The sequence below is a fragment of the Abramis brama genome, assembly GCF_963993115.1.
Source record: "Abramis brama genome assembly, chromosome: 5".
NCBI classification, from domain to species: Eukaryota; Metazoa; Chordata; class Actinopteri; order Cypriniformes; family Leuciscidae; genus Abramis; species Abramis brama.
Window position 1 is genome coordinate 37,821,468 of NC_139967.1, and position 21,507 is coordinate 37,842,974.

The following is a 21,507-nucleotide window of genomic DNA, read 5'->3' on the forward strand; positions in this document are numbered from 1 at the left end:
TTATATTATATTATATTATATTATATTATATTATATTATTATCCATCCATTCTCCAAAATGCTGATCCTCTGTAGGGTCACGGGAGGGCTGGAGCATATTATATTATATAAATGTTGTTGAGCTATTCAAAGACAGTTCCTGTGGAAACTGAATACCACAAAAAGTGTACAAATTTCCATGTCTTGCTTCAGCTTTAAACTAACTGAAAACTCCCAGTTCAACATTTCAGCAAAGCAGCTGATTGTTGACCATAATAGTTGACCATAAAAGCACAAGACTCTATTTTCCTACATACAATTATTTTATTGTTATTGTCAAGTTTATAATGACACTGCTATACAACCAAATGTATCATATATTCAAATAATCTATTCATTGACAAACAGTAAACATGGTATCTGTTGAAATGTCTAAAAAATATATTTTTTTAACCATAAAAGTAAACAAGGATCTCACTTCCTCTATGACACGTAAGCTGATATGTGTTACTTTTTCGGTTCCTTCATTTTACATTTACTAGATTTAATTCCTCTTTTTATGGCAACATCCTCCATGACCAAAAATTCCCTCATGAAACTGTAAATATACAAATACAGATAACATTATGTACATTACAATAATTTTGCATTTCCACCAGAGCTACTTTTATCAAGAAAATAATCTGAATTTTTACAATATGTGAATAGACTTGTGGTAATTTGCTTACTGTTTAGTAATAGTTTTAAAAATCTCATGTGTCCATGTACATACAGTAGGTCTACATGTGAAGACCTTTTGAGTTACACAATCATTATTCGATTACATAAGTCATGCCTTTGTTGTTCACCATGAATTATTTCCTGTGCACCCATCAGTTTCTTTTTTTCGTTTTGTGTTTTGCTTCTTTCTAGTTTACAGTAGCACACACCCCCCTCCTTTTGCTTCCACATAGCTGGGATCCAGATCATTTGGGAGTTTTCCATTTTGTCCCCAGATGTTAAGCTCCCCATACACGCCTGTCTCGATCATCTCATCCTGCCATGGAATTGGTACGTTCCCAGTTGCAAACTCACCGTAGAATTCATTGTCTTTGTTGTCGATCACAACACCTTTGATAGTGCTGAATGCTCCCACATCATCAATGTCCTTGGCATAGACCATTTTAGGATCCGGAACAAAAGGAGGAGGAAGCATACCTGTGTGAAAGATGGAAAGAAAGAAAAAAACTGAACAGTTCTTTAAACTGAAGTACAATGGTCCAGTGATGATATAAGATGTCATTTGATATTTATCATATGATTTTATGATTACCATAATACATAATGATTTTATTCATATACCGCTCACATATTGGTACTTTAAAGAATACAATGTCTAAAAAACCTTGTTAATACCATAGTACTTTTTCTTAAGTGGTTTATGATGCATATTCTTCACTAATTATAACTCTAATGGACCATACCAGCCTCTAGTCTCCCCCAATTGAGCTCTTTAAAGAAGGACTGGTTCTTTAGCTCAGCGCATTCATTGTTCTTAAAGCCAAGTCTCTTGTCGGGTTCTTTCTCCATCAGTCCTTCACAGAGGTCTTTGAGCTCCTGACTGAAGGTTGGGGGGTATGAGACAGGGTCATTCAGAATGCGGCGTGTCACTTCATTGTTGTCCACCTATGATACAGAAAAAAACAGTGTTAAGTTGAGTTCACATCAAATTACTTAATTTCTCTCACTGATAATCAATGACTTCAGCTTCGTCACTGCAAATCGCTGTCCGTGTGAAGGCCCCTTAACAGAGAGCCAAAGTGTATGCATGAATATGTGTACCTGCTCTCCACGACACCTGAAAGGTCCCTTGGCAGCAACCATCTCATACAGAGTGACCCCAAGAGTGAAGTAGTCTACAGTGTAGTCATACTCTTTCTTCTGTAGTAGTTCTGGAGCCATGAAACCTGAGGAGGAGACATACAGTTTCTGTTACTTGCAACTCTAACTAGGTCCATCATTGCCTTAGAATCTTTCACCTTCAATACAATGCTCTTTTCGCCCCTCTCTTTCAGCGATCCAGTGACAAAGAAAATGGCCCTAAAGGTATGTCGAGCAAGCAGGGGACCTATCCAGCTCCCAGACAGACGTGACACATGCTTCTTGTGCCTGGGTCACTCCCACGCCGAGATGGCACTGGATAGACCAGACTGTCCTCACTGAAAGGAGATTAAAGTTGGGGTCCTCATCGATGCCCATGTGTTCCCTGGTAACCTGGGTCTAAGTTCTCACATGCTGAGGACAGTCTTTGCCACTCCGATGAAGCTTGCAAGCTGATCTCATTTGGTGCTTTGGACGATGACACCATGTCCACTACGGCCTCAGAAAAGGATGACTGGTGTCATCCTTGGCAATACCGTGGGCACCTTTTCAGAGAGGCTCTTGGAACCTCTGAAGCAATCTAAGGCCATGAGCCACTTCTTGCCCAGATGCACCAGAGTTGTCCCTTCCACAAGCTCTAGATCATTGTCCACCCAGCGATCATCTCGGCAACATGACAGACCTGCCACTGCCACTTCCTCAGCCCCTGGGAAAGAGTCTGAGCCGGTGGTGAGATTGAAGGGAGTTGAGCACTTCGCGGCAAGGGCCACGCCTCAGCAAACCTCCTGCCATGCTTCTGACAGATGTGGTGTGAGGAGAAAAGTGCTGCCTAGTGTGAGCGACAAGCCGAAATTCAAAGCGGCTCATCTGAGAGGCTGTTCTTCTGTTTGCCTGCATGTTGCAGGTGACAGTGCAAAGTGTATTAATGTTGTGCTGCCTAAGGAATGCAAAAAAACCCCCCTCAATATCAGAGCTTTTTTCCTCCCTTCACCCCTCCATTCTCACATGGAATAAGCAAGGCCCCACTCCCTAGCAGCATCTTGCAGAGTGTAAGCCTCATTTCTTTTCAAGCTCACAGTACGAACAGCCCTCCGGCGCCTGCCAGCAGTCTGCTGAGCACAGAGCAGATTTTATTATATTTCGTATATAATAAATAACTTGCACCTCAGAGCACATAGACAAAACTAGGGTCGGGGTTCTCTTATCCAGAACCGGTAGTGTTTTTTGAAAAATACCGGAACCGTGCGAAATTCCTAAGTTTTGGGTGCTGGGAGCTTATCCTTTAATAGGGAATGTGAAGGTGACGTCACGCCGTGTTGCATTATGGGTCCGCCGCCATATTGAGAGGATCGCGCCCTATTCCGCTGTATGTGAATTCATGTGTTGGAAGCTGTGTTTAGATTTTCTGTTGAGATTTTTAGTAACATCGATATGGTTGGTCAGTACTGCTCGATCAAGAACTGCCATAGCAGGTCACATGATCGTTCAGGGAGGAAAATGAACAACAGAATACGTTTTTTCCACTTTCCTTCCTTGAAAAAACAACATGGGAAGCAGATGGAGGAGCTGACGAGAAGGCGCCGGATCGCGTGGGTTGCCGCAATAATGAGAAAAAAAAAATTAATGAACAAATACAAAATATTGTCTTCTAAAATTCCCATAAATATGGTTCTGCCATGTGAGGGTGAGACTGTAGTTCTTGGACAAAGTTGTCATAGTCTGCTGTGCTCTTACAAACATGTGTCCAAGTGTTGTGCAGTGATTGCTAAATCAACTGGTTTGTAAAAACGTTTGTTAAAAGTTGTACAAAGCTAGAGGTTTTGTATTGTATATTCCTTGATGACTTGTAGGATAGTTGATGAATTATGTTGATTTTGTGGTTCATGTTAGCAGACGATAAAGCCACATTGCATGAATCAAATAAATTACATTTATTTTGTTTTCAATTAACAATTTGCTTTGATATTCTGTACATCTTTTTACATACCCTTTTAAAATGTATGTGAATCAAGGTTTTGTATAACTGCTTAATAAATACATTAAGTGACTTTTATCTGTTTCTGTACTGATTGCATCCACAAAGACTCTTTTAAATAACGTTACACATAAACTGGGATGGGCAAAGAATACATCAATCTATTTTGAAGGGATGTATAGCTCTTAAACTCCTGCAAAGTGTACGCACTCAATTCAAAAACAAGGTTAACGATGTCCAGATTTGTGAGCGGAGGTAACGTTAGTGCGTCTGGATCTGTAATCCAGTCTTGGGCTGCTAAATCATATGGATCAACGCTGTTTATCGCGGACAGTTTGTCCAAATAACTTTTTTGGCAGTGGCATTTAGTTTCTCCCGATAGGGTCCCTTCTCTTTTTCTTTCAATTTCTTCCGTTTTTCTTCAATTTTACCTCGTTTTAGCCAAACACACCCAACTATTACATGTCATAGCAACGGGCGGCGAAAAGGTAAACAGAGATCGTGCCTCCTAAGATGGCGCCCACGTCCCATAATGCAACACTGCGTGACGTACCTTCACATTCCCTATAGCGACGTCTCACACTCACCTCATGAATATTAAAATAGTAATGAAAGCACTCGCGCTACTCATATAGACCCTTTTACAGCCCACGTGATCAAATAGTTGCGCGCGCATTTTGGCAACGGAAGTGGTGTTTTTCCCCACTGGCTCTAACATGTTGGCACCTCCGAAAGTTTATCAAAACGGTTTCCCAGCATCAAAATGTTTGGTTGTTGCGTTTACGGTTGCACTAATCAATATTCCACCAAGGGGCTTAAGTTTTATAGGATTCCGACAGGATCAAGGCCGTTTCAGAATAGTGGCTGCAGGCGATTAAACGTGTTGATTGGAGCGAGGACATAATAAAAAATGCTTGCGTCTGTTGTTTAATCCGCTCGCGTAGCTTGACACGCTGCTGATTCTCGCCATACTTCCGTTGCCAATATGCGCGCGCATACGTCATCGTTGTGTACAAACAGTAAAAGGGTCTATACGTTTTGAGAGAAAGAGAGAGAGAGAGAGAGAGAGAGAGAGAGAGAGAGAGAGAGAGAGAGAGACGATCTCGATCTCGATTCAAACACCCACGCGATCTTATTCCTAAATGACAAAAACTTCACACTGGAACATTCAAATCTGTTAGCGCTGTCGCTGAGAGAGCAGTTATATATGAAACAGCTTTAGTAAAGCTGCTTTACTTTCACAATCTTTTCAACAACACAGTATCAGTATTTCGGTGTTACAAATATTCAAATGATCACAGAAGTACTGAAATAAAAGTTTATAGTTCGAGAATAAACACTGATGTCTACGGTAGCAACCAAAACAGAGTAAATCACCTTTTGAAAGTCGCTTCAAATAACGAAAATTCGCTTCAGAATTTACTAAATGTATATAATGAGCGAGTACATCATGAATGCCTTTTTTCAAACCGTGTTTTTGTCTTATCCTGAATCACTACGGTAAGCCTGTAATAAGCGTCGGACTACTTTACATCGGCACCGCTGCGGAGTAGCACAGTGCCTGAGTGATTCACCCGCGTCATAGAAATAAACATAGAGAAGTAGCTCCGGCTACAATGTTCTTCCGCAAGATGCATGCAGTTCTGTTTATTTAACTGCTAGAGCGCTGATTCATCCAGTAATGAAGTGAAGTCTTTATGAATCAGTCATTCAAATCGAAATATTATGTTTCACCTGTCTGGATCTTACATGTGTGTTCAAGCATATTCTACCCCTTCTGAGAGGGTATTCTCCACTGCTGGAGATACAATAAGCTATAGGAGAGGTCCCAAATTATCCTAGAGAATGCAGAAATATTTATTTTCCTTCAGAAAAATTAATTATTTTTGCAAAAATTGCTAAATAATATGTTGAATTTGTTGACATTACCAGTCTGTTAAACTCATTTGACAAGTATAAGAAATAAACACAAAAAGGATTGTGCATTTTCCCCTTAGGCTACTACTATTTTAAACGTTTTATTAGTTGTTTTAATAATTTGTATTGAATGGGAACCGGAACCGAAACCGGAATCGTTTGGCTGAACCGGAATCGGAACTGGAACCAGAAAATTTCTTACGATTCCCAACCCTAAAACACAATAAACGTGGTCATGTTATCTTACTTTCAGAGGCGAATGCCTGCTGTTTGTGAACAGTCGTGTAAGACAGTTCTGGGAGTAGTTCAACACGAAGCAGGGCAGCCCCACTAGCGCTGCATGAATGTGTGCCGTGCACTGCCTGCTGGGTCAAGTTGGGTGGCAAATATGATAGAGAAAGGCTATAGGCATGTGGTTTTGAATGCGGTTTTATCCCTTATTTGACTGAGTGGAATGAATTTGTATTCTGAATTACTTGGACGATTAGTTAATCATGACCCATTCTCAGGATGTGCTGGCTAATCGCTTTGTTCAAGCCAGAGAGGTCTTTGAATCTGAAGAATTTTCTGAAGGTATTGGGGGTGATGGCAGCTTCTGCGACCATTTTTCGCTTGGGCCTGCTTTATATGAGATCACTTCAGCTTTGGCTAAAAGCCCATGTGCCTCGCAGGGCATGGTGGATTGGCTGGACGCATGTCTTCGTGGCTTGCAGCTGCATGAATGCGCTGGCTCCTTGGCAGTCCATGATCCCGGCCACCTGAACTGCAGCATGGACCTGCTGTCCAGGGAAGTTATAGACATGGAAAGTAATGGCTACATCCCCAGACAGTCCAGCTGATTTCGAGTCTGTTCGGGAAGGCAGAAATCAACTTGTTTCCCTGATCCTGTCATTTTGTCATTTTTGCAGGACCGACTGGACAGTGGGCACACGCCTTAGTGTGTAATGTTGCTGTTTGAGCATAAACAACGTCTGCAAAGTTACAACGCTCTAAGTTCAAAGCAAAGGAAGATATTTGCTTTTAAAGAAATCATTTTTTTAAGGACTACAACAAACGGCTGGTAGGGACTACACAACATTCCTCCCGGGTTAGTGACATCACTAACCCCAAAATTTACATAAACCCCGCCCCCAGGAACACGCAGTCCATGTTGAGAAGAGAAAGAGTTGTAGTAGAGCACATTTGTGAGTCTGCTCAAGCTGTCACATTCATCTTTTCATATGCAATACTGTACGTAACACAAATGCAATAGCATGTCACTCTGTAGCCATCTTACAACAGTTCCCACACAAGCGATTTTATAGATTATCATGACAGAATATGCTATTTGAAGATAGTTAACTCCACATCAACAACATAAATTCATCAACTAACCATTCAGAAACGTCCTGTTGCAATCTACATGTCACTTCTTCTTGAGTCTCTCCATCATTGTCCGACTCCAGTTTAAACATAAAAGGCAGAACAGTTTCTGACATTTTAGTGCTTGTCTGCGTGAGGTAATCGGAGCTGCTAACACACATAAGCTCTTGAAGCTCCGACCTCTGTGCCAGGAGCAGCAGCTCATTTGCATTTAAAGGGACACACATGAAACAACGCGTTTTTACTGACCTTCAAAAAGGGACAATTTAAACATGCTGTAAAAATTATCTGTGGGGTATTTTGAGCTAAAACTTAACATACACACTCTGGGGACAACAGAGACTTATTTTACATATTGTAAAAAGGGGCATTATACCACCTCTTTAAAAACGGCTAACATGAAACTAAATAAATATGTAACACTATCTTATATTGCAATTGACATACAGTAATGTAACTCTCTCAAAATACACCATTTTAGAAAACAAATTGGGAATGATTATATATCAAAAGAATATAAACATTTAGATATTTTTTACTTTGTGATTTATTAATTAATGTATCAGATGGTGAAATCAGAAAATTTCAATATTTCATTTAATATATATTAGTTTAATGACTTTTACAGCTACACACGTACTGTACACACCACCAGTAGAAAGGTGGTGACAATTCTCGGGTTAGTTTCGAACACAAATGAAGATATTTAAGAGAAGTCTGAGAGATTTCTGTCCTTCCATTGTCCTTCCATTTGATGCTTCAAAAAGTTCATAAAGAGATTGTAAAACTAATCCGTATGAATTGAGCGGTTTAGTAAAAATTTTCAGAAGAAAATCGATCACTTTATTGAATGAACAGATTTAATTTAGGTTTTTATTCACATATAAACACTAATCAGTGCACACACATCAGTTATACACTGTAAAAAATTTGGAGTAGGATTTACTTGAAAAAAGCTTGCTAATTTTTTTCACTCTGAAAATGCTAGTAAATTTACAAAGTTTGCCAAGTAAAAACCTAAACATTTATTAGTAGCTTTAATTAGAAATCTTTAAGTTAAATTTACTTGGAATATGGAATTAAGTAAACTTTACTTAACCTAGTTAAGTGAAAGTAACAAAGATAATAAGTAATTTTAACTTGGCTAGTAAAAGGTTGATTAATATCGATTTAGTTGAAATTTCCTTTGCATTACATTTCACTCAAACAATAATATTGAATTATACCAATCATTTATAGTATGTGCTTTACTTAGATTATCTAAGTAATTTATACGACATCATGTCAGATGTTAAGTCTCATGTGAATGCAAATACAGTACCTCAATACTTAGACAATACACAATGACAGTAACATTTGATGGATCATTTTTGTGTTTGAATGTGTCATTTTGAGCAGAAAATTTACTCAAAATGTCACAAAATGGCAAGTTACTAATCCTGACAACAAAAGCAATGATAAAACAGTGTAAATACAGCTGGAAAACAGTGAAAAATGAACCTCATTAATTATTCAAGGTCCAGTGCATGATGGGAACCCCAGTATCAGAAAAGTTGAGTAATTTTTACTTAATTTTATTGAGTTGATATTTACGCTTTCATTTCTACTCGCTTGAAATAAGTACTGATATGGAATTTACTTAGTTTTTTTAATTCTTGCCTGGACTAACTTTTTCATGTAAATTACATTGTTTTTTTTTCAGTAGTATTTACTTCACCCAAAAATCATTTTTTACAGTGTAGTAAACCCAAGCTTAAGCATGCTTGCCTGATGTGTTAAAGTTGCAGTTGCTTTTTATTTGATTTTTTTTGCTTGACAGAACTGTACTCAAACCAATCAATTTATCTTAAATTGGGTTTTCTGAGTAACAAAGGCAGTATGCGAATAGTAAGCTACAGATTACTAGATTTTTACAAATAAATTGAGTAAAAGTTTATTTAGGACATTAAGCAAATGTTGACTGTAGTCAACTAAATTAGTAAATAAATAAAAAATTAAAGCTGCAAGCAGCGATGAAAAGGGCCCTCGCACCCGTGCCACTGCCACCAGGCGCCTTTAGGAAAACAGAGCATGGTGGGCAGTATGTAAATATAGGAGGACTATGTTAAGGTCATTTGTATTTGCCACACTTCCTGCTACCAGCAGGTGGCGCTATTACTATAACCGAATATGAGCATGGTCATGTGTTCAGGACAGGACTCTTATCAAACAAGTGAAGTTAGGGGCAGATTGGACATTGTATGCCTGAGTTACTGCAGGCTGTCTGTGGTTGCCTAGCAACATCAAAACTGTTAGCAATTTTAATAGAACTTATCTGATGATGACCAAAAGGCTGAAATTGGGTGTTACATTTGTCAGGCCGCCAAGGACACGCCATTCGACGAAAACTCAAGATCTTCGCAATTTAATGTCGCAAAGTCATTAAGATTACACTCACCAAATTTGAAGAGGATCAGCTCAAAACTGTAGGAGGAGTTTGTTAAAGTACAACGTCTGGAAATGGCAAAAACCGCACAAAAAGTTCAAAATAGCTGACTTGCTGTTGTGTTTAGGGCTATGCTCCAAGAGACTTTTTTGTAGGTATTGGGTCATTACATGTATGTACCGAATTTCATACCTACACGTGAAACGTAGAGCCGGGGCAATAATGTAGGGTGCGCTATTGAGCCATTTTGCCCCACATATTTGTCAAGCTGCCGAGGGCACACCCTTAGACGAAAACTCAAGATCTTCTCAATTTAATGTCGCAAAGGCCTTAAGATTACACTCACCAAATTTAAAGAGAATCAGATCAAAACTGTTGGAGGAGTTTGTTAAAGTACAACGTCTGGAAATGGCAAAAACTGCACAAAATCTGAGAGGAAGTTCAAAATAGCTGACTTCCTGTTGTGTTTAGGGCTATGCTCCAAGATACTTTTTTGTAGGTATTGGGTCATTACATGTATGTACCGAATTTCATACCTGTACGTGAAACCTAGAGCCGTGGCAAAATGTAGGGGCAATAATTTAGCCATTTTGCCCCACACAATTCTGAAACCCATATCACACGTAAATGAAAACCACTTCTGAAGCATGTGCAAAGTTTCATGAGTTTTCGAGCATATTAAGGCCCTCTAAAAAGCGATTCACTTTGGAGAAGAAGAAGCGGAAGAATAATAATAATAAACGGAGCAGAAACAATTAATTAAAAACATCTTTGGTCCCATGATATATTAAATATTAATAATGTTCAAGAATGTAGGTGGAAAAAAACCTAAACCAAAATATTATTAATATTTAGTAAGGATAGTATGATCTCTATATAATATCTTTAAATGCAAGATGCTTAAAGTGTACATGCGTTGTATAGTTGTTCTAATTTAGCAGACTTTAAGTATACCAATTTATTATACCAAAAATACAATTGCAGGGTATTTATATAAAGTACATAATATGTAAATGTATTTGTAGTGTACTTGGCATTAAATAAATGTATTTCAAATATATTTCAGTATATTTATTTTTCACTAGGGTTCATATGCACTATAGGTGATATGCAGTGACCTGAGATCAATAACCATTTATTTTTTAATAAATGTGCCAATGGGTGTAGGTATAACAGGATATTAGTTTAATAGCATTAAACTGACTTGATTAACTTGACATCAAAGCCATGGTGAATTTGACAGTTTCTGTGACAGCTTCACTTGAATTTGCAGTTCTACCTAAAAATAATGCATTGCTAGAATATGTTATAAACACAATTTGTCAGCTCAAAGGTAAACACTGATATAATTATAGTAATTTAAGTGTATGGACAATCAGAAATTAAATGAGCCGTCATGTCTTCTTTCTTAAACTCAGTAACACTGAACGTGACCTCAAATGTTTCATTATTTTGCTATTATGAGGGGTCCCTTCAAACCTTCCCCCTTGTTTAAAAAAATGCAAAACTCAATGCAAGGGATGTTATTTTAGAGTGTACTGAAAGGTCTTTGACCTGGGGTCCCAGCATATCCCTGTGTTTTGTCTTTTCCTGGCGGTAATTCAACAGCCAACCCCAGATCAGACAGACGCACATGTCCTAACAAAAACAAACAAACAAACAAAACATTCAGATGAGATGAAGCAAAAAGTGGAGAGGCAAGCAGTAAATAAGTGTCTCAGTGTATTTCTCACCTGCATCATCCAGGAGGACGTTTTCTGGCTTGAGGTCTCGGTATACAATCCTGTGCTGGTGCAAATGCTCAAGCCCACAGACGATCTGAGCCGTGTAATAACAAGCTCTAGTTTCATTAAAGCCTGGATTCTTCTCATCCACATTATACATATGGAATCTAAAGCAGGGAGCAGGAGTAAAGGAGAGAGTTAAAAAGTTTGTCATACAGTGGGTAATAAAGAAACACAAGAAATTATTTGACATTTTTAATAGAATTAGCTTAAATGTAATCATGCAGGTTTTTGAAACATGGTAACTAGTTTGTTGCTGGTAGCCTACAAGATGGTCCCAGCAAAAAAGAAAAGAAAAAAGCAACCATGTTCATATATTGAGGAGATGACTGGAGGTGATTACTGTATTGTGGATGCTGGAGCACATCATTTTTCCAATTTTCATTGGTTTTAAATAGAGAATGTTATTTATGTGCACATGAACTTCTGGCCTTGTGAGCTGAGCCTAGAGAAATCTGTGACGCAAGCAGACACTACACCTTCACAATATCAATGCTGCTGCTAAGATTAACTCCACAGATTATGCTAGATTAGAAAGAAAGCTGCTACAATTCTTACAGAAACACAGCACATATTCTGTACAACATTACATTCACACACATTCTACTTGCTATTTTCAGAATTATTTTGCAATATAAAATATATAAATATATATAAATATAAAGTAGATATATTTTTGCTTATAAAAAAAGTACAATAGTTTTAGCATGTTAGGGTTTTTGTTACTGTACAGGAATGGGCAGTATTACCAAAATCACAATAATTAATAGTAATTTAAATCATGGCAATGATACTGTATTTAATACAGTTTAGTTATAATTTATATTATATCCCCTAACCTTAACCCTACCCCTAAACACAACCCTCACAGAAAACTTTCTAAATTTTAACATTTTCAAAAAGCATCATTTAGTATGATTTATAAGATGTTTTCCTCATGGGGATCAAAAAAATGTCCCCACAAGGTCAAACTATTTTTATTACTATCCTTGTTGCGACAAGGACCACAAACACACATACACACACACAAACATAGATATTATAAGTAAGACCTGAGGTCTCCTCCATTCATGATCGTCATCACCAGGCAGAGGTCTGTTTTGGTCTGGAAAGCATAGGCCAAAGTGACAATGAAACGACTGTGGACTTTAGCCAGTATGCGCTTCTCAATTATAGCACCCTATGGGAAATCAAGAAATGAGAAATGTTACAACAGAAAAGAAAAAAGAGATAAAGAATTGAAAAATGGTGGCCACAGTTATGTATATTAAAAAAGTTCTTTAAAAGGACTGAGGTTCTACTACACAGAGGGTTGTTTTCAAAATATTTAACATGAGGACTAGAACACATTTGCTAAGGCTGATTGAGACGAAGACCACCTGTACAAGATCTTGCATCATCAGCAAACACTAATTGATTCTTCCTAAAGTCATTCCTTCAAGAGGTGCTTGTTAACCACACACTTTCCTTTTCTATGGTATTTTAACTGTGTTTTTTATCAATCTAAAAGCTTCTGTACATGCAACTAGGAAGTTTAGAAATCTACAATCATTTATTGGCAAAGACGTTTTCATGTCTCGGAAGATATTTAAATGGGCCAATCATAAGCAAGAAAATGAGTGACAAGAATGAAATTTCCAAGCAAGAAAGTATAAACAGTTGTTATCAGTCTTTCTGCTTCTCGGTTGCAGCTGAGCTGCTTTGTGGAGTATCAAGCAGAGCCTGCAAGCCTCTTTGCATTGAGCCAATACTCTATGATTAGAGCTGCTTAATACCATGTTCTCAGGTTAATCTAATCTCATGTCTCTATGTGTCTCTTTCCTTTTTTCCCCAGTTGCTCTCTCACCTACTATGTGTTTTTAAGCAATGAACCAGGGCAAAATTGACCAAAAAGGTATTGCTTCACTTGCACAGTTTTGGGATATGCATACTTATCGAGATTTTAAGTCTGCAGTTGGATCAAACCAAGTATGCATCAAGTATAACTTTATTTACTGATAAACTAGATATCTCACTTACATCATAACCTTTACGTTTCTTCAACCTCTTCTTGTTCAGTTTCTTGTTAGCATACATCTTCCCTGTTGCCTTCATTTGGCAAGCATGGACCTCACCAAATCCACCTTTCCCAAGCACTCTGAAATCCATGAACCAATCTTCAGTAACAGGCTGGCTCTCCAGCCATTTAAACTGTATGTAGCGCAGAAAGTACATGCTGTCCTTGAAGCCACAGAGTGCTTTAGCTTCTAGGTGGACAAGGAGCTGCTGTTCGCTTTCTTTAAACAGATCTCCTCGAATGTTCTTGTGGTCCTCTTTCACCCTGCTCACAGCTTTGTCCTCCATAAAGTCGCAGAAGTTCTTGGAGGAGGACTCGTAATATTTGTTGACCATGTTCTGTGCTTTCTTACCCCGGTCATTTTCCTGGGCAATGTTGTAGTCTTCAATATCTTTCCACAAATCGACAGCATTTTTGTGAGTAGGTTCACTTTCAAGGTATTGCTGAAAGAGGCGCTTACCAATCGGTTGACGTACGCACATACTGTCGAAGGAAGAATCTACTGTAGACTTCATATGTTCACATTGTCTGATGTGAGGAAGGTTGAGCTTGGCACGATATTTTTTGTCACGCATTGTTGCTGCAGCAGCGCCATCTACACTCCCGCGTGCTGACACATAGGCCGAGTTGGCCACAACAGTCTCCAAACCTCCCAAATCCATGTTTCTAAGAAATAGAAAGATAAAGGAAAAAAAGAGTTTTGGGGTTAAGCATCTATCTAAACATCTGACTGTCTTGTAATGCTTCTTACCATTCAGTAATAGCTCTATTGCCTTTAGCCTTATTCTACTATGTATTAAGTGTAAGTCAGTTGCTGCTTATTGATATATTTTACATTTGCCTTTATTTAGCTTTAGCATTAGTTTTAGTGTTTCCTGTTTACTTTCAAGGTGGCCTCAGGCTTAATGTTAGGTAGGGATCAACCACAAACCTAAAGCCAAGGACACACCAAGATGGCTTGTTTTTTCGGTGTGTTCCGCACTGTTGGCTCTAGTCGGACGCTGTGGTTTTTTTGTTTTTTTTTGGCCGATTCAGCATGTAGAATTGGCGTCGAGCCGTCGGTGAGAGAGAGAACTCTGATTCGCTGATCAGTTTAGTGAATGAGTCAGTGCAAGAATAAAACAGCAAGCAAAAAAGTCAAGACGGTACAGACAGAAGGGTGTTCTAATTTTACTTCATCTTACCTGAGTGTTCCTGGGCGAATATTTTATTAATAACATAAGCCAAGTAGAATAAAGAAAGTGATCAGCATGATTGATATTCAAAATGGTAAGCACATGCTGATTTGTTTACGGTTTGTGTATAATAATAATAAATAATAATAATACATTTTATTTGTAGCGCACTTTACATCAATTCAATGACCTCAAAGTGCTACAATACACATAAAACAACAAACTTTAAACTTTAAAACAAGCATAAAAGGAAAACAGAGACATAAAAATAGCACTTTTAGCCATAGGCTTTTCTAAAAAGATGGGTTTTAAGTCCTTTTTTAAAAGAGTCAACAGTCTGTGGGGCCCTTAGATGGACAGGGAGAGCATTCCACAGACTGGGTGAAGCTGAACAGAAGGCGCGATCGCCCATAGTTCGAAGCCTTGTCCTCAGAGGCTGGAGGAGGTTGGCCTGTCCAGAGCGGAGATGGCGTGAGGAGGAAAGAGGGGTGATGAGTTGTTTGAGATATAAGGGGGCAGTGCCATGGAGGCACTGATGGGTCAGAAGGGAAACTTTGAATTCAATCCTGTACTGGACAGGAAGCCAGTGGAGGGATTTGAGGATGGGTGTGATGTGGTGGTACTTCCGCACCCCCATCAGGATCCTGGCAGCACAGTTCTGAATGTACTGCAACTGCTGGATGTTCTTACTTGGGATCCCAATGAGGAGTGCGTTGCAGTAGTCCAGCCTGGAGGAGACAAAGGCGTGGACAAGTTTTTCTGCATCAGGGAGAGTAAGTATGGGGCGAAGTTTTGCAATATTCCTGAGGTGAAAGAAGGAGGTTTTGCAAAGCTGTTTAATGTAAGCCTCAAAAGTCAAGTGAGGGTCCATTCTAACACCAAGGTTTGTGACTAAGGATGAGAGGTGGATGTCGTGGCCGGAGAAGGTGATGCTGGTGATGGTGGATGACCGGGTCTGGTGTGGAGTACCAACAAGAATGGCTTCCGTTTTTGAGCTGTTGAGTTGCAGAAAGTTAGCCGTCATCCACGCCTTTATCTCCTCCAGGCAGGTAGAAATTGTGGAAAGGGCTGCAGAGGGGTTAGGGTTTGTTTTTATGTAGAGTTGAGTGTCATCAGCATAGCAATGGAAAGATATTCCATGCCGGCTGATGACATGACCAAGGGGGAGCATGTACAGCGTGAAAAGGGTGGGGCCAAGGACTGATCCTTGAGGGACACCACAAGTGACAGAATGTGTGTCCGATTTAGCACCACCCAGCGAAACATACTCTGTTCTGTCCGTGAGATATGATGAAAACCAAGCCAAGGTAGTATCAGAGAGTCCAGTGGAGGAGTGGAGGCGGTGTAGAAGGATATGGTGGTCCACGGTGTCAAATGCTGCAGTGAGGTCGAGAAGGATGAGAAGTGATGGAGAGCCAGCATCAGCCGTCATCAGTAGGTCATTGGTGACCCTGACCAAGGCAGTTTCTGTACTGTGGCCAGAGCGAAAACCAGACTGGAACTTCTCATAAAGACAGTTGGTTATGAGGTGGTTTTGAAGTTGGGCAGAAACTACCTTTTCCAACACCTTTGACAGGAAAGGGAGGTTGGAGATGGGGCGGTAGTTAGCAGGTACTTCGGGGTCAAGACTGGGCTTTTTGAGTAGTGGCTTGATGACCGCATTTTTCAGAGACGTGGGGACATGGCCGGACCTAAGAGATGGCCGGACTGTATCTGCAGTATCTTGTTGGTTTTCCTTTTTACTTTGGCGTTGGTTTGATGTGTCCCTACCTTAATATTTACTGACACCCAACAACTGTCTACTGACCTGTCAATGGGGTTAAGAGCAAAGCTTGTCTTCACAAATGATTATCTGCTAAATGAGGAGTAATAATCTCCCTTTTTATCTACATTACCACAGAAATTCACTTGCACATCCAATGGAAGTCTATGGGGCAAATGAACTGTAGAATTCAAAAGCAGAAATGTAAAAAAAAAGGACAAATATACAATAACAATATACAGCATGCTTTCTGTTCACTTTGGGTATAGGTAATCTGTGATCAATTTTCACAAGCGATAGTGCTAAATAATGTGCCTTTTATTCAGACTGGCTGAGTTTCTCAGTGACCCTGATACTTTCTCATCCAATTAATGCTCACCTGTTGTTGTCAAACTTTACAGCTGTAAATGTTGTGCAGACCTAAGCAGCATGAAGTAGGACTTCAGCTGGGTTTAGGTTACATCTTATTTGCTAAAATACTGTAAATAAGGGTTATGTTATTGATTCTCAGCTGCATGGTGTGAAGACATATTTTAGTGACAGCGTGTGACCTGACAAGTTGACTCATTTTAAACAGGCATTTAAAATGTTAAAACAATAATCAACTATATTTTAATTTAAAAAACTTTGCAAAGACCTATGTCTAAATGTGTCCTGTTTACTTTACAAATTATTTGAATGCATATTCCATCATAGTTATTACTGTCAAATATTTCCTTTGTACAAAAAAAAGCAAAACAATTGCAGATGCATGGGCAAGATTGTGCATTGGAGTTACATTCAGCAAATTAGGTGTCCTGTGACTTTAAAAAAAAAAAAAACATTGTAAAGATTTACAAATCCAATGTCTTTTGTTGAGATGTATGTTTACAAAACTAATATTGATAACAATTTTGATGGTCCCACAACAGACATTCTACTGACTATAAGTAACTTTGCAAATATGCCAATTTATTCTTCTAACCCACACCCTAACACCTCAACTTAACATAAATCTTGGTGGCCTATACCATGAAGTTTCAGTTGAGTTTGGTCAACCATGAAAGTAGTTTTTGGCATAGATATCATATATAAACGCTAGATGTCTTATGGCGCAGTCACTTCCGGCATCACCGTTCGGCCATCTTGTCACAGTGAAGCTGTGCATTAAGGTGAATGATCAGCATGCACACAAATCCTCTTATCTCGCTGAAATCTTGACGGATTTACAAACGGTTTGGTTTCTTACAAACGTTATTAACGTGGCTATAATTCCAAATGCTTGAACATGTATGTTATAATTATTCATATGTATGCACTGTATGTATGCATAGAGTTCTTACTAGATCAAGAAAATATGATCATATAACACCGATTTTATCATCACTACATTGGTTACCTATAAAGTTCCGTATTAATTACAAGGTATTGCTACTGACTTATAAAGCCCTAAACGGCTTAGCTCCAGTCTATTTAACGGATCTTCTATCACCCTATAATCCATCGCGCTCTTTAAGATCAATAAATTCAAGGCTTTTGGTCATACCTAGGATATCCAGATCCACCAAAGGAGGGAGAGCATTTTCACATTTGGCTCCAAAACTCTGGAATAGCCTTCCTGATACTGTTCGTTGCTCGGACTCACTCTCCCAGTTTAAAACTAGATTAAAGACGCATCTTTTCAGCCAGGCATTCATATAATATTGTTAATCTCACAGTTTCAAACTACAATCCGGCCTCTAGTTCATAAATGCCAGAGGAGAACTGGCCCCCGACTGAGCCTGGGTTCTCCCAAGGTTTTTTTTTTCTCCATTAGGTCACCTGATGGAGTTTTAGGACACCATTAGGCCGCTTGATGGAGTTTTTTCGGTTCCTTGCCACTGTTGCCTTTGGCTTGCTCAGTTGGGGATATTTTGGGGATATTTAATTTTATTCTATCAATCAATAAATTCCACTAGAAACAAACTTTGTTGTATTATTTTATTTTAATACTGTGAAGCTGCTTTGATACAATCTGTATTGTGAAAAGCGCTATACAAATATACTTGATTTGATTTGATTTGATATGCAGTGTCATAACTACATCTCTGACGTTTATAACAAACCAAACCGTTTGAAAATCGGTAGCAAATTGAGCAAGTTATGGTTATTTAAAAGTACATGCACCATTAAACGAGTGAGCGAGCACACTGTGGCAAGATGGCCGCCACGTGCGGACGTCGACCTCCATTGGCCAGCAGCGAGCACGAGACATCTAGCCTTTATATATGATATCTATGGTTTTAGGCACCATGAAAGTAGCTCAGCTTTTAGGTTATGGTTATGTTCTGGGTAAGATATACCTATATATACTGTGTATATTATTAATTATATAAACTAATCTCACAACTTTCACTTGCACTGATATAGCCAGATATTTTCTTCTTGCTGTGTAAATGCATTTATTTACTATTTATTTTTTAATCTCTTAAAGGCACATTATGTAACTTTTCACCACTAGATGTTGTTTATTCAAAACAAAGGCGAGGATTGATGACGCATTATTGGAATTATGGGAGTTGTTGTCTTCACTTCTACAGACGGCAGAGAATACGCTGGAACTCGGGCAGAAATCATGTTCATGGATGACCAGTAATGCATTAAAGGAGAACTCCGGTCAATTTTAACATTGAGCTCATTTTTTTGTAAATTTGGAGTGCTGTCAATACAGAGAACAATGACAAAAATACACCGTGTGATTCCTTTAGAGTTAACACGGGTGAATCTGACTGCAGTAGATGTGAAAGATATGAATAAAAGTGATGTTATTTCAGCCAGCGCACATACCTGTATTTACATCCTGTTTTCGGTCGAAGTCCATAGTAATCGATTGTCGAGTTCACGCGCATAGGTTTAGTACCTATGATCACGCGCGTGAACTCGACAATCGACTACTTACGAAAGCCGCTGGAGCGATTGCTAATGAGAGACAAGCACGACACACAGCTCGAGAACAGCGGAGCTTTTATTATGCCGCAGATGCTTCCGCTTCTTCCGGTAATGCTTATGTGGGGTAACGCAGCGCTGTTTTATCATATTAGAAACATTTGAGTGTGTTGAAAGTTGTTATAATGCTACTCTGTGCGTTCACTTGGTGGCTACTATATGAGACACTTGTTGCACACTGCAGTGAGCTATATCGATATTAGTGGTAAACATGGTAAATATGGTACACGCGGTAAATCAAGAAAACGAGATTTAAACTAAAAGACTAACTGTGTTGAGCTGTATAACAATGATTAGTTTTCTGTCGATGAATATATCCAAACAGTTGCTCACCTGTCTAATAAAACACATGATATGTGATGATGTGTATGATGTCATGTCACCATAGATATTATATAGAGACTAGATGCCCTATTGGCCGCTGGGCACTGAGAAATGCGGCCGCCATCTTAAACCGGTCGTACTCCTAGTTTCGTTGCGTGGCAGCAGTTAAGATGCCAGAGCACTGTGGACCATTTTCCTGTTCTAATCGGCGGACCATCGCAAATAGTGCCCAGGGGATTACTTTTAACATTACCGTACTATTGGTTGTATTTTGTGAATAGAATATTACCAGATAATTCAGAAGGAGCAATGATCTTTGATATTACTGTTCTGAAATCGTAGCTAGCTAACGTTAGCTAGGCTATGTTTACTGCACCAGCCGGTGTTCACCCAGCATGGAGAGGTGGGGTAAAGTAATAATTACAAGAGCTTCTCGGTTATTTTAGTCCCATCCGAATGTATCTCAGTAATCATTACGGACAATGTCAGTAAAGATTATGGCGACTTTTACCTTCTGTAAAAAGGTCCGGGAAAATTACCTCAGGTAACGTTTTAATAGACGTGCGAATAGACCCACTGTAAATCAAATAATTTTGTGTTTAAAAGTAGTTTCCTGTGGTTTTTCAAGTATTGACACGCTTGAAAAGGCATTCAGTTGCGTTCTAGACACTGGGAGAAGTGCGTTAGGTTAGGTAAGTGCCTGCAGCCTATTAACAACACAAACCAAACTTAAGTTAATTCATACATTGTTCGACCGGACATAACTGTTTTACACAAATAACCTAGCCTATGTGTGTGTGTGTGTGTGTGTGTGTGTGTATATATATATATGGTTATTTGTGTTTGCACACGTGATATCAGGAAGCAATGTAATACACACACGTTTCTTCAACTTATTAAAATATTACTTTACTGCAACTATCTGTTTCTGCTTCTTTATCATATTTATAGTGTGTGATTTATAAAATACCTTATATCCTACATCACATATTTTGATTTTGGACGTCTGGTTACTTTATATCTTATATCTGAATATTATATTACTGTTAAGCCTACTATGAATATTAAAATACTCCGAACCATGTGTCCTGTATCATAGCTACATGAATGACCTTTGCAGCAAAAAAACCCGCTTGAAAATCAGTTCGGTATTTAGTGGGGTATGATTAATTAAATGCGCTGACAGCTCATTGCACCTGCCATTCAGATTACACTGAGTGGAGCGGGTGACCGGTCTAAGATGGCGGCCCCACGGCTCGACCGCGCCAGTAGGCAGTAGCGGTCGATAGGGCGTCTATCTCTATATGATGTCTATGCATGTCACAGTCCGTGTCCTGGTTAAAACTGCTTATTTCTCTGGATTTAAACATTCTTGGAAACATTTGGTATAATGTAACTACACAAATCAACAAAATATATAGCCTAACATTGTTCCGGTTTTGGTGTCGAAGTGAGAGGTCACGGTTTCAAACCCTCGTGCAATAACTGAAATTGAATCCTCTTCAAACCCACACACATCACTACATCAATACGGGTGAGACGGGAAAGTCAAGGGAAATTGGATAATGAAACGCAAAATGTGCGTATTAATAAACGAAGGCTAATTAATAAATCACTCAGGTCTTATTATGTTAAATTATATAGTTCAGAATGTTTACAAGGTTCTGAAGAACAAAAAAACTTAGATGATTTGGATTTACCATGCACATTGGAGGAACAAAAGAAAGATCTAAATAAAGATATAAGTTTGCAAGAAATAGTAGATGCCATCGAACTGATGAAAGCAGGGAAGGCGGTGGGACCAGACGGCATACCCATAGACATATATAAAACATTTAAAGACAAACTAATAAGACCCATCTTAGATACGTTATTGGAAGCCTTAAAATAATAAACTACCTGTCTAAAAATAAACTACCTGTCT

At 38.8% G+C, this 21,507-nt stretch overlaps 1 protein-coding gene across 1 annotated transcript in view; it reads right to left on the reverse strand.

Moving 5' to 3' along the window:
• Positions 1 to 283: 283 nt before the first annotated feature.
• The window catches only part of grk1b (G protein-coupled receptor kinase 1 b), a 33,344-nt gene continuing 12,120 nt past the window's right edge, over positions 284 to 21,507 (reverse strand). The window contains exons 2-8 of the mRNA XM_084114511.1: positions 13,322 to 14,024; positions 12,355 to 12,482; positions 11,252 to 11,409; positions 11,073 to 11,156; positions 1,801 to 1,925; positions 1,443 to 1,644; positions 284 to 1,176 (exon numbers count right to left, since the gene is read on the reverse strand). Of these exons, the coding sequence (XP_083970637.1) occupies positions 893 to 1,176; positions 1,443 to 1,644; positions 1,801 to 1,925; positions 11,073 to 11,156; positions 11,252 to 11,409; positions 12,355 to 12,482; positions 13,322 to 14,020 (1,680 nt within the window). The 5' untranslated portion in view covers positions 14,021 to 14,024 and the 3' untranslated portion in view covers positions 284 to 892. The remainder of the gene's footprint in view (positions 1,177 to 1,442; positions 1,645 to 1,800; positions 1,926 to 11,072; positions 11,157 to 11,251; positions 11,410 to 12,354; positions 12,483 to 13,321; positions 14,025 to 21,507) is intronic.